This window comes from Lactuca sativa, chromosome 8 (genome assembly GCF_002870075.4).
Source record: "Lactuca sativa cultivar Salinas chromosome 8, Lsat_Salinas_v11, whole genome shotgun sequence".
Lineage (NCBI taxonomy): Eukaryota > Viridiplantae > Streptophyta > Magnoliopsida > Asterales > Asteraceae > Lactuca > Lactuca sativa.
In genome coordinates, this window is record NC_056630.2 from 122,227,419 (window position 1) to 122,242,868 (window position 15,450).

The following is a 15,450-nucleotide window of genomic DNA, read 5'->3' on the forward strand; positions in this document are numbered from 1 at the left end:
TCAAGTTACCAAAGTTAGCAATTTTTTCTTGTTCGATTTCTTAAAACATATGTGAACAAAAATCAATATCAAATCTACTGTAACAGTCGGTTCTACCCCTATTATCAAAAAAAGGAAATAAACTTTTTTTTTTCTCTATAATTTGATAGTCACATTATTACAATTTTTTGGCAATTCAATCATGACCTATGTAACAGCTTAGCTTAACAATTCATCCATGTTTCCTTCAAAAAATGTTAATGCACTACTCATCCTTACCATCTAAGAGCCTCTTTAGTATGGTATGCAGATCCTATCTATGTCACTTATCTATGTCGCTTCCAGTTCATGCCATCCCATATAGAAAACTATAAAAAAAATAATTCATTCACTTTTTCTCCATATATTATTTGTTACCATTTTTGTTTTCCAAAAGTAATGCCACAAGTATTTTTCCTTCCTTTAAACACAACTAAATTCACGACACTCCTGTTCGGGGACAATCCATGTGGTCAAAGATAGTATAAAATTCCCAAAAGACCTTATTCTGATTAGTACAAAAGAAGATGAACTCAATTTTATGTTCTGATCTGCGTTTGGAAATCAAACTAGTACGATACAGTAAGGCACCAAAGAACCCCATCACCAATCCCTATAGTATGACGCAATATAACGCAATTATTCCAAGAATATGTTTTGTTTGGCATTTAAATTTATTAGCAGTACAATATTGTCAAAATGTTTGACTGCTTGCATTTTTTTGATTCTTTGTTTAGGAATACTTGCAAAATTTATTAACTATTGGTGAAAAAGGCAATGACTTGATACGAGTCTTGAGGGAAATAATCTTTGTACAAAGACAAATTGCAGATTTGAATGTGGAACTTCATTGTCGCAAGGAGAAGGCATCGATCTTTGCTTCTTTCTAGTTTTCATGTGATTGATTCCATAATTTTATTTTTTAGGGAAATAGAAAGAAAAACTAAAAGCCCAAATCTCATTTGGTGAATTTTGATTTTATTTTTTGGTAAATAAAAAGAAAAAAAATAAAATTGTGTTTTGTTGAATGTTGATTTTGTTTTTGGACTTGCAAGATATAAAATTGTCATACACTTGACACATGTGAGTGAAATGGAAAAAAAAAAGACAGAAACTTTAGAAAGGGTGACTACTATACTAAAATATGTTATTTAGAATAAGGTAATAATACATTGCTCAAGGTGTATTCACTTTTAGTGTTTTAGGGGCGATTTTGCAATCCGTTAATGAACTGGAATTGATAATTGAAGTTTGGTTTGATTTTAGGGTTTTAGTTGCAGTAATTTTTTAATCGATTAATTTTGTTAAGATTGTTTTATGATCAATATGCTTTTATTTGGGGGTGTTTATATGATAGATGCAAAGGAAAAGAAATTTGTACACATACTGATTCAGACAAAGGAAGTCTTATGTTGAATCAATCCCAATTGGAAATCAAAATTAATTGTACCTTTTTTTCAAGTAATCCATTTCTTTGATTGGTAATTTCATGATTTCGGATGTTTTGAGTGATTTTGTATCGATGCCATCTACTTTCTGTTGAATTAACTGTAACACCCTGTTCTAAAAATATTCATTTATGGATTTTGGAAGCCAAGGCTAGGGGCGTTTTGGCCATTTATTGGCTCTGGGTTTTATTCGAGAAGATTTCGGGCCGAGGTGTGTTGCTAGAAGCGTAGAACTTCTCGCCGACTTTCCGTGGATATAAAGTTCGTCGAAAACAGACTTAGAATGAAGGAGTTATAGTACTTTGAAGTGATTGACATTTATGGCCCCTTAATGGAAAACTTGGCACGGTAGTCCCTTGCATGCATGTAGTGCACGCGTGGGTTTAGCTGGGTACGCCCAGCGTAAGCTGGGTTACACCCAGCGTATTAGAGCTAGTCATCACGGGTGCGGGGAGGCGTACGCTCAGCGTACGAGAGGAGTCTCAAAACCCTAATTTTTAGGGTAAGCCACTATATAAAGAACATAACACCCTGGTTACCGGCCTCCCTCTCATCTTCACTCAGCAACCACGAAACCCTAAACCCTCTAGAGTGTTCTTGGAGATTGTAAGGCCATTTTGAGTGCATTTTGGTGTTCTTGGAGTGGAGTGACCATCTTGAAGTCTCATTGATCAATGAAGAGCCTTTGGATCCAAGTTCTCTAGCTCATTTGCAAGCCCCAGAAGGTATAAAGTTTCTAACTTTCCTCATAGAAGCTTAGATCTAGATTTAGGGAGATTTGGGATCTTTTTAGGTCCAAAGATTGGACCTTTATGATATAACTTCGTCTTTAAGCTTGGGATTGCCACCTTTAGAGCTAAAACTGCCCCATAAGCAGTAAAATCTCGATATTTATGGTCCCAATGAGCTCATGCATGAGTTCTAGCCCTTGTTATGGAAGTATTTTGTCACATTTCAAGTTTGGGCTCATTCGGTGGGTTGCAAACCACTAAGCAGTCGACTTTATAGCTTAAGACGTCTTAATGGGCTTGGATCTGTGATTATAGCTTCTGGTTTGGAGTGTTAAGCACTTACTGGGAAAAGGTCTTAACAGAGGAAATTACGCTGAGCGTACGTGCAGGTGCGCCTAACGTATGCATCATCATGCATGTACGCTTAGCGTACGTAGATGTACGCCCCACGTACTTTGTCTGTATGGGTCATGAATTATTGGGTTACGGATCGGGGCATGTTTGAGTGTTTGGGCCATAGTGGGCCATCAGGGGTCAGTTAATATGGGCCAAGGAATATATAAATAGGGCTTTAGGTAAGGCCCATTAAGGGATTAGGCCCAATATAGCAAATTGGGCCATCAGTGGGTCACTAGTGGGCTTGGGAAGCTTACCTAGTGTTGGACTTTGACTATGTATCAAGTTGGACTAGGAGGGGTAGAATGGTCACTTTACCCTAAGAAGGATTATTGTATTAAGCTAAGTATTATTGTGGTATTGATAGTTCGGGGAGCTAGAGGAGCAGCAGTGCAGGGATTGTCAGATAACAGCCAGAAGTGTATCAGCAAGGGTTCAGCAGTACAAGGTGAGTCTCCTCATTGTGTGAATAGGTCCAAGGCCACAATGTCGGCCCATGTAGTTTATGAGTAGGAAGAATCGGGGGTTAGCCCTAGGCACTGTATGCTAGTATTATGTTCCGGACCAAGGTCAGATGTCGGGCGGGTGCCCGAGACAGGTTTATGTGTATGATATTCCATAGTACTAGGCCTGGCAATTGGGTTGGGTTCTGGTTTGCAGGTCACGGGTTGGCGGGTCAAAATACATTGACCCAACCTAACCCATATAATATATGGGTTAGTGGGTTGGCAGGTCACAGTTTGACGGGTTGAAAACATCAACCCAACCCAACCCATATAACCCGTATAAGTATATGAGTTCGTGGGTTCGTGGGTCAGTGGGTCGGACTCAACCCATATAACCCATTTAATAATCAACACATTTTAAAATGAAATTAAAAAATACAAATAAAATGAAGTCATAAAGTATTAAATATTCAACATAAATTCATAAATAAAGTCATAAACAGGAGTGATGACAACGAGTGGTGTGCGACAACCGGAGGACAAGAAGACGAGGGGTGTGCGTGCGACACTGCGATAGTCAATGACTCGATTCCTCAATTGACGGAGACGGGAGACACGAAGTCGTGAGTTTGGAGACTGAAGACTGGATTTCTTTTTTATTAGGGGCTTCTTAGGGGGCTGAGGGACGCTAAATCGAATCAAAGATGTTTTGTAATTTTGGAATTCGGAAAACGATTAAACGATAATCAAATATTCAATTGAATATATTTTTTAAACATTATATATATATATATATATATATATATATATATATATATATATATATATATATATATATATATATATATATATATATATATAATCGGGTTGGCGGGTTGACCCGCAAACCCAAACAAGTAACCCAACCCAACCTATGAAATAAACGGGTTGACGAACTGGTGGGTTGGCGGGTCAAAAATCTCAACTCAAACCTGTTTATTTTCTTGTTGGTTCAGTGTTAGGTTACGGGTTGGGTCGATGATTGTCACCCCTATTCCAGACCAAGGTCTGATGCCGGGGTAAGCCCGATGTATGTTGCAATTTAGGGGTGAGCAAAAACCGCACCGCAACTAAAATTAACCGCATAAACCGCAACCGATTAACCGCAACCGCAATAAAAATCGATGGTGAGGTTTTTTGTTTTTCAAAAACCACGAATTTGCGGTGCGGTGCGGTTATTAGTTTTCAAAAAACCGCAAAAAAACCGCACTACATAGCATATATTATATACAATTTTTTTATTAATTATTTAATATATTAAATATTAAAAATAAGACAAGTTTCATGGATGAAAGATTGATAAAATACTAGAAGACAAAAGTGTTGTTTTTTGTGATCTTTAACTTTGAAAAATGGTGAAATTAGACAATTTTAAGATATTTATTGTTAATTACTATTGATTTGACGTTTTTAAGATATTAGTTGTTTGTGATTTAAGTTAATTGTCTTATACCTTATGATTTTTTTTTATTACAAGCAATATGTTTGAACTCTTAAAGCCGTTTGAGCTCCAGACTGTGGTTAAAAACCACACAAAATAACCACACCAAATCCATGTGGTTAATAACCGCAACACAGAAAAAACAAACTCGCACTACAAGAATAACCGCCTAACCGCACTGCAAAAATAACCGCACCAAGCGGTTTTGAAAACGGATTAACCGCATTTGCGGTTAGCGGTGAGGTTTTGGCTAATAACTACACCGAACCGCACTGCGCTCACCCCTATGTTGCATGTTAAATTATACTTGTTGTCTGTGTGATACTTGTATGTGCCTCGTAGGGAGGTGAGTGTGGGCGAGGGCCCGTATCTCATCACTAGCAGAGTATGGACGGGGCTTCGTATCTCATTAGTAGCAGAGTAGGGGCGAGCCCGAGATAGGAGAGGAATGAGTGTGGGCGGGGACCCGTATCTCACCAGCAGTAGGAACATGGACAGGGTTTAATGACTCATCAGTAGCAGGACAGGGTTAGGGCCCAAGATAGGCGACGCCTCAATACAGGACTATTGTAGAATATGTTAGCTTATTTGTTATGTGTTATTTATATGCTAGTATATGCTTAGCGGACGAGGCCTGGAGACAAGCGGGGCCTAAGGGAGACATATTTGTATACCGAGCGGGGCTCGATGCCAGGCGGGGCCCGATGTCGGAGCGAGTCCGATGTCGGGCAAGTCCCGATGTAGCGGGCGGGGGCCCAGTATGTGGATATGTGTATGGTATGTGGTAGGTTAGGGAACTCACTAAGCTTCATGCTTATGGTTTTCAGTTTTGGTTTCAGGTACTTTCGGTAGTGGTGGGCAGAGCTCGGGATGATCGCATGACACACACCATAGTTAGTCAGCCTGGGATGTTTACTCTGATAATAAGAACATGTTTTGAATTAATACTTTGAATTTATGTTATGAATGATTTTATGGTTTATAAATATAGTTTAAGTAATGTTTTTCAAACGAAATTTTTAGACCTTATTTGTGGGATATTTCATTAACATCTATTTGAGTTGGTATCACTCAATAACTTCTTGAATTCTTTCTTCATAGCCAGCTGAGCACAATACATATATCAACATAGAAGCTGCAATTTTTTTACCATTATATGTATATGTATGAAAAAGTTTTTTTATAAACTTTTATTGCCACTATACTGATTTGAAATAACTAGTAATTTTTTCTTATATTGAAGCTATTAGGAAGGGATTTGAAACAAAAAAAAATCACGTGAGCTTAAACTGGTTATTTATTCTTATATATTTGCAGTTCGATAAACTCCTTTAAATTACCTTTTTAATTTGAGATACGCCACATAGTGAAATGTTTTATTGATTATAAATCATAAACATGTTCTATCTTCTTTTTTGGTGAAAGAATGATACCATCAACAAATGAGTAGATGGTTGTTGTAGCTAAGGGTCATGAACGGATGAAGATAGTATTCACGGAGTAATCATGGTTCCATGTTCTTTATTGTAAGAAGCAATTGGCACCTTTCTAACTTCTGCGGGAAATTGTGTTAAGCCCTATACCAAGTTTGTTATTAATGGTTTTAACATGATTATAGATAGCCTAATTTCTTAAAATAAATTTTAGTATTATTGGAAGTTGATATGTGTGTAGGCATGGTGTTAGTACATTTACTCTAATGAAGGGGATTTTCATGCAAGCCCCTTTGTTTATATTTTTGTTGATGTAATTTACTCGCAGATAGGACTACAATTTGTGGTGGTGGAAGGGGAGAGGCAAAACTTACGAATGGAGAAGAAAAAATGAGCTACCAAGATACTGTAATATTTGTAATGAATCATTTTCGTTCAATTAAATAAAACATCAGTTAGCTATTTGATTACATCAAGTATGTTTGCAGGAGCTTAGAAAGCTTTTAAAGTCTCAAATCCTTGTAACTCATGCTTACCTTTTTTAGATCATGTCGAATCGTGAAGTAGTAGACATAACAATAAAGATCAATGGGTAATCAAGGAACAAGTGGATAAAGTTTTGAATAGATAAATCAAAGATGGTATTTTATGATTAATCCCAATATCAATAGAATGCACTACAAAAGATGTTGACAGGTAATTACATTTTCCATAAAGTGAAAAATAATATCAGGAAACTACTATGGAATTTCATTTATTTGTTGATTATAATAATATACTTTTTTTTTATTCATGCATTGTACATTGAAAATGAAAATTCACCCATTTATAGCATTGCATTTTTCTTTATTTTTTTTATTAGCACAATATACTTTAGATAACATTAGAAGAAACTCATATCACCATTCAGTGGGTCGTGTTTAAACTTTTCTAGTATATATATATATATATATATATATATATATATATATATATATATATATATATATATATATATATATATATATATATATATATTGGTCAAAACATTCATGCCAAATAGGGTTAACATACAATTTTTGGGTGCGAATAAATCACTTTTTTATCTTCCAAACATTTTTCTTAAGCTTACTGAAACATTTTGTAAACTCCTGATGAGCAATGTGGGCAAGACCACTTAACAGAGGAAGATGGACGAAAACGTTAAAATTAAGAAGGTCAAAGTCAACAATCCCAAATGACAATTTCTAAACTGTAAGGGCTGATACGAGCTTTTCATAAATTTTAAGGTCTATATTTCGTCATTTTCTGAAGTCGATAAACCCTAATTTAGAATATTGGGGGAGACATCGCAGAGGACGGAAATGAGAAGAAGCTTTGCAGGTGGTTGTATTACGGTACGTAATGGAGTTTACTGCAGTTCTTCGTGCTCTTCTATCTGTGAACCCGCAGCAACCTACTCTTCGAATTCAGCAACGACATCAGGGCAGCAGCCTTCCAATCGGAATCATTGTTCCTCCATTTCATCAGGTGCGTTTTCTTACTATTTTGCAATTTTCTCTGTTTGTTATTACCAGTAATTTTCTTTTCAATTAGATGTTTATTAGATAATTAGTTGTGTTAGGGCTAGATTTATATGGTATATGCGTGTTTCATTTCTGCTCCATTTGGTCATTGGTGCATTTCGGGTGCTCTGTTTTCTCTGTTGTTTTGAACCATTTTCATTAATACAAGAATCTTAACCCATTTATGCTCTTGAAGGTCATCATAGTATCTGAATCAGTAGAAATGCTTTATGTTTATGTTCACTTCCTGAATGTTACTTCGACTGGTTACTATTAAGAAACTTTTCATATTCATTGGAGTTTTGGTCTCTTTATACTCATTGTAGTCTTCTTCTGTGCTTGTCATAGATGCATCTGTGAATGGGACCCTTCAGCGGAGAAACATAGAGGTAATGCATGCACATTTTTCATTTCAAACAACTAAGTCAATTGCTGTATTCAGGAATGATGTTTATATTATAAATATCATATTTACAGTTTTTCTGTCATAATGATGGGAATTAATGATTAGGGCTCATTCTCCTCAACAGCAAAACCCCATATCGAGGATAATCGATGGTTAGGGCTAATTCGTCTTGACAAGAAACCCGAAGGCACTTCCAATGATCAACCCCATGATGAATTTTCAGGTGATGTTGAGAAGATTTACAGAATCTTAAGGAAATTCCACTCACGTGTTCCAAAATTAGAACTTGCTTTACAAGAATCCGGTGTTATTATCCGCTCAGGATTAACCGAACGTGTGGTAAATCGTTGTGGTGATGCTGGAAACTTAGGATACAGATTCTTTGTTTGGGCATCAAAACAACCTGGTTACACTCACAACCATGACATATACAAATCCATGATCAAAAGCTTAGGAAAAATGAGACAATTTGGTGCAGTATGGGCACTTCTTGAAGAAATGAGAAAAGAAAACCCACAGCTTATAACCCCACAAGTGTTTGTTGTATTAATCAGAAGGTTTGCTTCTGCTAGACTTGTGAAAAAAGCAGTCGAGGTGCTCGATGAAATGCCTAAGTATGGTTGTGAGCCTGATGAATACGTGTTTGGGTGTTTGTTAGATGCATTGTGTAAGAATGGGAACATCAAAGAAGCTGCTTTACTTTTTGAAGACATGAGAGTCAGGTTTCCACCAACAATCAAACATTTCACTTCTCTGTTATACGGGTGGTGTAAAGAAGGTAAATTAATGGAGGCTAAGTTTGTTTTGGTGCAGATGAGAGAAGCCGGTTTTGACCCCGACATTGTTGTCTACAACAATTTGCTCAACGGGTATGCAGTTGCAGGTAAAATGGTGGATGCTTTTGATCTTTTGAAAGAAATGAGAAAAAAAGGTTGTGATCCAAACGCGACTTCTTTCACCATTTTGATACAATCACTTTGTGGTCAAGAAAAAATGGAATCTGCAATGCAGTTGTTGATGGAAATGGAGAGGTGTGGGTGTGAAGCGGATGTTGTTACTTACACTACATTGATAAGTGGGTTTTGTAAATGGGGGAAGATTAAAAAGGGTTATGAGATATTAGACCACATGATTCAAAAAGGACATACCCCAAATCAAACGACTTATTTACATATTTTAAACGCTCACGAAAAGAAAGATGAATTGGAAGAATGTTTAGAGCTTGTGAACGAGATGCAAAAAATCGGTTTGTTTCCGGATGTTTACATCTACAATACGATTATTCGTTTGGCTTTCAAGTTAGGGGATGTTAAAGAAGGGGTTCGAGTCTGGAATGAGATGGAACGGAATGGAATCAGCCCCGGAATCGACAATTTTGTGAATATGATTCATGGGTTAATCGGTCAAGAATGTTTGGTTGAAGCTTGTGATTATTTTAAAGAAATGGTGGGAAGAGGTTTGTTTTGTGTTCCTCAGTATGGGGTTATGAAGGATCTTTTGAATTCGTTACTAAGAGGTGATAAGATTGAAGTGAGTAAAGATGTTTGGAGTTGTATTATTAATAAAGGGTGTGAGGTTAATGTTTATGCATGGACGATTTGGATACATGCACTATTTTCAAAAGGGTATGTGAAGGATGCGTGTGGCTATTGTTTGGAGATGATGGATGCTGGAGTGATGCCACAGGCTGATACTTTTGCAAAGCTTATGAAGGGGTTGAGGAAGCTTTATAACAGACAGATTGCTGTTGAGATTACAGAGAAAGTGAGGGAGATGGCTGCTGAGAGGAAAATAAGTTTTAAAATGTATAAAAGGAGAGGTGAGAGGGATTTGAAAGAGAAAGTTAAGGCTAAAAATGATGGGAGGAAAAGAAGGGCTCGTAGACGTAGGTGGGGCCATGCTAAAGCTGGTTCCATATGATTTTTTTTTTTTTTTTAATTTATTGAAATGTTGTTTGTTTTGTTTTTTTTTTTTTTATTAATTTTTTAGTCTATGGCTGTATAAATCTTCCATTTGTTAATTTATAAGGCTTAATGTTGTATAAATTATTAATTTGTGAAGTAATGTTCGCTTCTACTTACCGGATCAGATATGGATATATAATTATATATCACTAGCAAACCAAACTAGATCTTTTTCAAACTACAGTTTCAAGACCAAATTTTTGGACCCATCTTGTTACCAATTCTAATTTAATAAACTAACCGCGTGAAAGAAATAATATTGGTTTCAATAAGTTTATCCTCGAATGAATCTTAAAATATAGTTTTAAACGAATACAAATATATCAAAAAGCTTCATAACATTTACTCAGTATTTTTATTTAATTTATGAAATCTCTAAATAGATATGAAAAGACTATTAAAGTTTGTTATGCAAAATGTTTTATTTTCATGTGTTTTTATTCAAATTAACTGGTTCAAGTGGGTTTTTGTAAAAACCGACTAGTTCTTTTTAGTCTAGAAACAAACATAAACCAATGTAGTTGAACAACTCTCTTTTCTGTATCCCGGTCCAACAAGCTTGAACTGGTTTTTATAACATTAAAAAATATAAAAAAGTTGAGGGCGTAGGACTTTAGGTTGATGTTATTAATCCAATAGTATTTTTTTTTTTTGAATCCGCAAATATATTAAAAATTAATAGAAATCTCATCGTATAAGGGGTTAAAATGCTAGTGGATAAAAGTTAAGGGGGCAAACCGTTACCTAGAAATAAAACAAGGGAGGTATTGAAATTTACACAGAGACGCATAGAGACAAAGAACGGATAAATTTCTCTAGGAACGCCCAATTTCAAAAACACCATACTTCCACCCAAAGCCCTAAATACTGAAAAATTAAAAAATGTCCCCGAGTATCGCTGTTTTATGTAATCTTTGTCCAAAAAAATTCGTCTTGTAATTTTGGTCCTTGTTTTAACGGTGCTTAAGTATGTTGATCTTAACCCTTAAGCGTTAAAGACGTTGATTTCTTGATTGCCAGACACATGTTCTGTTTTTTTATGATCTTGGATGCAATTCTCTCACAGGTAAGATTTTGATCCCCCTATAATTGATTTTTTGAAAACTGTCTTCCCAATTTCGGAAAAGAGTTCGTCTATTAATTCCCAATGCTCTTACGATTCCTTTGATTGCTTCATAAACTTGCAAGATTTTTCCTGTGATTTTTTAGGTATTCAATGTATCTGACACCCAAGACTAGCCACGCTTTTTTATGATCATCTTGCTTTCTGTTTTTATGGCTATGCTTAGAAACCATTAGAAGCAAGAAATTTTCAACATTTTGTAGATGATTTCTCCAGCTTAGTGGGTTCTTTCCGGAATATCTATCATATTAATCCCACCATCTCCAAAAAAAAAATGCACATTTAAGTTTTCTTTTTATAAACCATTATATCCATGTTTAATATCCAGGGAATACCTTATTTATTGGGATTATGGGACATTTGCTTTCACATAAGAACTGTTTTTTAAGAATTTGTTTACACTGATGATGTAGGGAAAGAATCTGTTTAATCAAAGGTTTTAATCTTAAAAGAAAACAGATAACTGTAATACTTTGCTTTATCATCCTTTGAAACATGGGGTATCCAATGTTGAAGCTGAATTCTTATTAATCATTGGTTACTCTTTTCAGGTTCAGAGAATCTAGAAATATCATGAAAAGTTAAGACAAAGCCTTCAGTGATCAATTTGATAAAACAGAAAAAACTCCTAGTGATCTTCATGGCGTCCAAGAGCTCTATTGTTCCTGACATTGTATGGAATTGGATCATTGAAACCCTAGCAACTTATGAACAAACAGATGCGTCTACTTTAATAGGCATGCTTCATATTCCTTTCATCTCTTAAAAACAAAACTCTTCATTTATATTTATTTTAAAATTATAGTTTCCATGTTTCAGGTCTAGTGAGAATGGCTCCTGCAATCTCAGGTGATCTAGGAAAAGATGCAAAGGAGGTTGTCTCTTTAAGAATCTTGGAGAGCTTGTTTCCTCAAACTGGTGATGAAGCTGTAGTTGATGCTGATGCAGGTCAAAATGGTAAAATCACTTTTGATTCATCAGAACGCTGTGAAGATGTCCTTAACAAGATATTACGTGAGGTGATATTGATTAATAATTGTGCTGGAAATCTTACATTATCCTTATATTTTTGTTTTTTTTGTGTAAATGTAGCAGACACCTGAGCATTCGGCTAGATTTGAAAAAGAAAAATGGGACGTTCGTTCCTTTTTAACACATAAAAGGTCATCTTTGCCTAAATGTGTCTTGAAAAAGGTGAGTTTCTTTTCATCTAATGTATATCTCAAAATCTCAAATTGGAGAAGAAAAGAGGACTTGTTTTTTAATTACATAAGGCAAATGCTAGCAAAACCCTTGAACTTTGACCAACTTTTTTGGAAAAGCCATTATATTGTTTTCGTTTGCATTAAAGCCACTCAGGAGAGAGAAACTTGTTGATTTTAAGGTTTTGAAAACCATGCATATAGATTCCATTTGCAGCTTACATTTGGATTCCAACATACACATTGCATTGACAACATATACATAGGCCATGCACACTGACAACGTACATAAAGATGAATCCTTAAATCAATAAGTAAAATTTTCTTTCCATCTACTTTGCAGCATACATATACATATGCCATATACATTGTCAATGTCAACACACTACAAGAGTATTCTTGACATTAGCCTCTTTTATTTGATAGTTTCAATGGCAAAATAAAAATGACGTTTTTTAGAAAAAGGCCAAAATACAAGGGTATTCTTGAATCATGTTTTTTCATAAACCGGTTAAACCAACTCAAATCGTTAAATCAACAAGTTTTGTTTTTTGAGTAGTTTTAATGCAAAGGAACAAACTGTAATTGCTTTTTAAAAAAATGTGGTGAAAATACAAGAGGTTTTCTTAACATTAGCCAATATACATATTGCTAACTTGGCTGTGTTTTTGTCTGATAAAACAGTTGAAGGACATGCTTCTTGAAAGTAGTCACCCACTTCTCACATCATTGAAAGAAAAGAGTAAACTGGTAATTCCAAATGCATCTCAAAATACAAGTCCAGTGAATGATGAGAATCTTGATGTCCAAGATACAGTAGCTAAAGATGATACAAACATTTTGAACCCAAGAAAATATAATGACAAGTTTCAAGAAAATGAGTTGCAAAAAGCTGATCAACAGCAGCTTCATTTTAATAATGAAAAATCGCCCCAAGACACACATGAGAAAAGGGTATCTGTTGATAACATGGAGAATCTAGAGTCTGCTGTTAAATTAAAAGACAACAAAAATGTTGAATCAAATGCATTGGATGAAGATGAACATTTAAACAAAGATGAAAACTCCATGGAACAAGATGGTGATCAAACAGATTCCTTGATGAATCTTTGTGTGAAGTGTAATGAAGGTGGTGAGTTGTTAGTTTGTAGTTCTGATTCCTGCCCATTACAGGTTCATGAGAGTTGTTTAGGGTTTGCTATCACATTTGATGAAAATTCAAACTTTTTCTGCCCATTTTGTACGTATTCTCGTGCAATTTCAGAGTATCAGGAAGCTAAAAGAAAGGCTTCACAAGCCAGAAATGATCTACAAGCTTTTTCTAGCTTCACAGTTAAAAAGGGTAGTAGACCTAATGAATCCTTTAAGAAACCAAGTGAATTTGAGAAAAATGAAAACAGAAAACAAACAGGAGCATTTGGTGAAACAAGTGAAGGAAATGTAGCCAATCAAAGTATGAGAGAAGATGAAGGTAAAAAGAAAGTCAAAGTCAATGGCAATGTCAATGAGAGTGACCTTGTTAGTAGACATGTGGATAAAGATATTCCACAACCAAGCACACCGAAACGGAAATTTAAGGAAAAAGAAAGTCAAATGGAAATTATTGAGTCTAGTTCCTCAAGAGAACTCCGCAAGAGGAAAGCACAATAGTAAGTTGTTATCTTTCTGAAAAAGAATGGAATCGTTGATTCCATTGGAGGAATGTGATTCCTTTCCTTTTATTATTTCATTCCATCGATTGGAAATTCGCAATATAATTTGTTTTTATTTTGTAGTACCCCTCCGGTAGTTGTTCCTTTGTTGAGACGAAAACCAATCCCATGGACAAAATCAGAGGAAGAAACACTCAAGGTAGTTGTGTGTTTTTTTATTTTTTATTTTATTTATATAAATAATTAATTTGATCTTAGATATGATTATAAAAACTATAATAGTACAATGTGATTCATGTCGATTGTTTAAACTTGTTAGGAAGGTGTGGAGAGATATTCAAGTGTCAATGATAAAAAAATTCCATGGAAGGAGATTTTGGATTTTGGACACAAAGTGTTCCACAAAGGACGTACTACTATAGACCTAAAAGATAAATGGAGAAACATATGCAAAGGAACAAAATGAAAAAGGTCCTTGCAACTTTTATTGTATGATAACAAAAACAGAAGATACATGTGCTATATATATGAAGATATGTCACATGTATATAGAAGGCCAAATCCCAAAAGGGCAAAAGGTTAGACTTTTCTTTTAGAAAGCTATAAGCTATTCATGACATTTGCAACATAAGGTTTTTGCCTTTTACAGGTTTCTACTGATGGAGCACAAATGAAGCAGCTTGTGGATTGAAAAATATTGGAAATGGTGACGATTTTGTCTAGGACCTAATTATTTTAGAAACACCTTCTACTTGTATACCTAACTAGTAAAATGACATAAAAGCCTTTTGGGCAAATGTCATGTTAGCCCATCAAACTTATCATGCTTGTTTTAAAAGGCCACTTAATTATTTTTTTTTGTACATTAAGGGAATGAAGTCTGAATTTACCGTTTTAGAAGGTCCTTATTTGACCTGATACTGGGTAACCATGTAAAATGTGGTGATTTATGTTTGATAAATAGGGTTAACACTTAAAAGGTTTGATGTAGGCCAAATTATTCTTTCAAGCATTTTGTCGAACACCTTCTATGCAGTTCTTATATCTTTTTTTTTTTTTTTTTTTTTTTTCTAACACCTTTATGCATTTCTTATTTCCCCCATTGATTGTTAAACCTTTACCGCAAACCCATTAAAAAGAACAAGTTAATTTTAGCAGTAATTATATATGAACAGGAGGAGAAAAACAGAATGATTAAGGGAAAACTAATTATGTTCTTGACAGCCTATTCAGTTGAATACATGATATCAGTTGGACATTAAACAAAATCTTGACAAAACCGGGTTTTCATTTGATTTCAAGCCCTCGAGGATAGAAATTTGTATGTAATTTCACAAAATCGGGTTTTCAACAAATTCATTCTCGATCTTTGTTTTTTCTTCCATCGGAACCACCTGCAACTCGACCATGTTTTAATACCGGTATCTCTCACTGCTCCGATCTTCATTGCCATCCGACCATCGTTAGAACCGGATCACTTGTCAATGCCGACACCCATCATCTTCCTTCAAGCAACAACCCACCAAATCGATGCCTTCAATATTCACCTCCTGCCTCCGCTCCGATATCTTGCTACAGGCGGTGAGCTCCAACAAAGAACCAAACAA

General features: G+C 35.2%; 2 protein-coding genes across 4 annotated transcripts; both read left to right on the top strand.

Moving 5' to 3' along the window:
* Positions 1-7,248: 7,248 nt before the first annotated feature.
* On the top strand, positions 7,249-9,987 carry LOC111913938 (putative pentatricopeptide repeat-containing protein At5g65820). The gene is made up of 3 exons (XM_023909653.3): positions 7,249-7,461; positions 7,845-7,885; positions 8,008-9,987. Exons 1-3 carry the CDS (start codon positions 7,296-7,298, stop codon positions 9,820-9,822), a joined length of 2,022 nt encoding a protein of 673 aa, XP_023765421.1. The 5' UTR covers positions 7,249-7,295; the 3' UTR covers positions 9,823-9,987.
* A 697-nt stretch (positions 9,988-10,684) lies between these two features.
* Positions 10,685-14,867, top strand: LOC111913939 (uncharacterized). 3 transcript variants are annotated; one of them, XM_023909657.3, is made up of 8 exons: positions 10,687-10,932; positions 11,541-11,726; positions 11,809-12,008; positions 12,085-12,183; positions 12,876-13,840; positions 13,967-14,042; positions 14,163-14,421; positions 14,493-14,867. In XM_023909657.3, the coding sequence occupies exons 2-7, from the start codon at positions 11,630-11,632 to the stop codon at positions 14,307-14,309; spliced, it is 1,584 nt and encodes a 527-aa protein (XP_023765425.1). In that variant the 5' UTR covers positions 10,687-10,932; positions 11,541-11,629; the 3' UTR covers positions 14,310-14,421; positions 14,493-14,867. The 3 variants fall into 3 exon arrangements, with proteins under 3 accessions (XP_042753077.1, XP_023765425.1, XP_042753076.1); XM_042897142.2 differs by having other exon boundaries at positions 11,547-11,726; XM_042897143.2 differs by lacking the exon at positions 14,493-14,867 and having other exon boundaries at positions 10,685-10,932; positions 14,167-14,421.
* Positions 14,868-15,450: the final 583 nt, after the last annotated feature.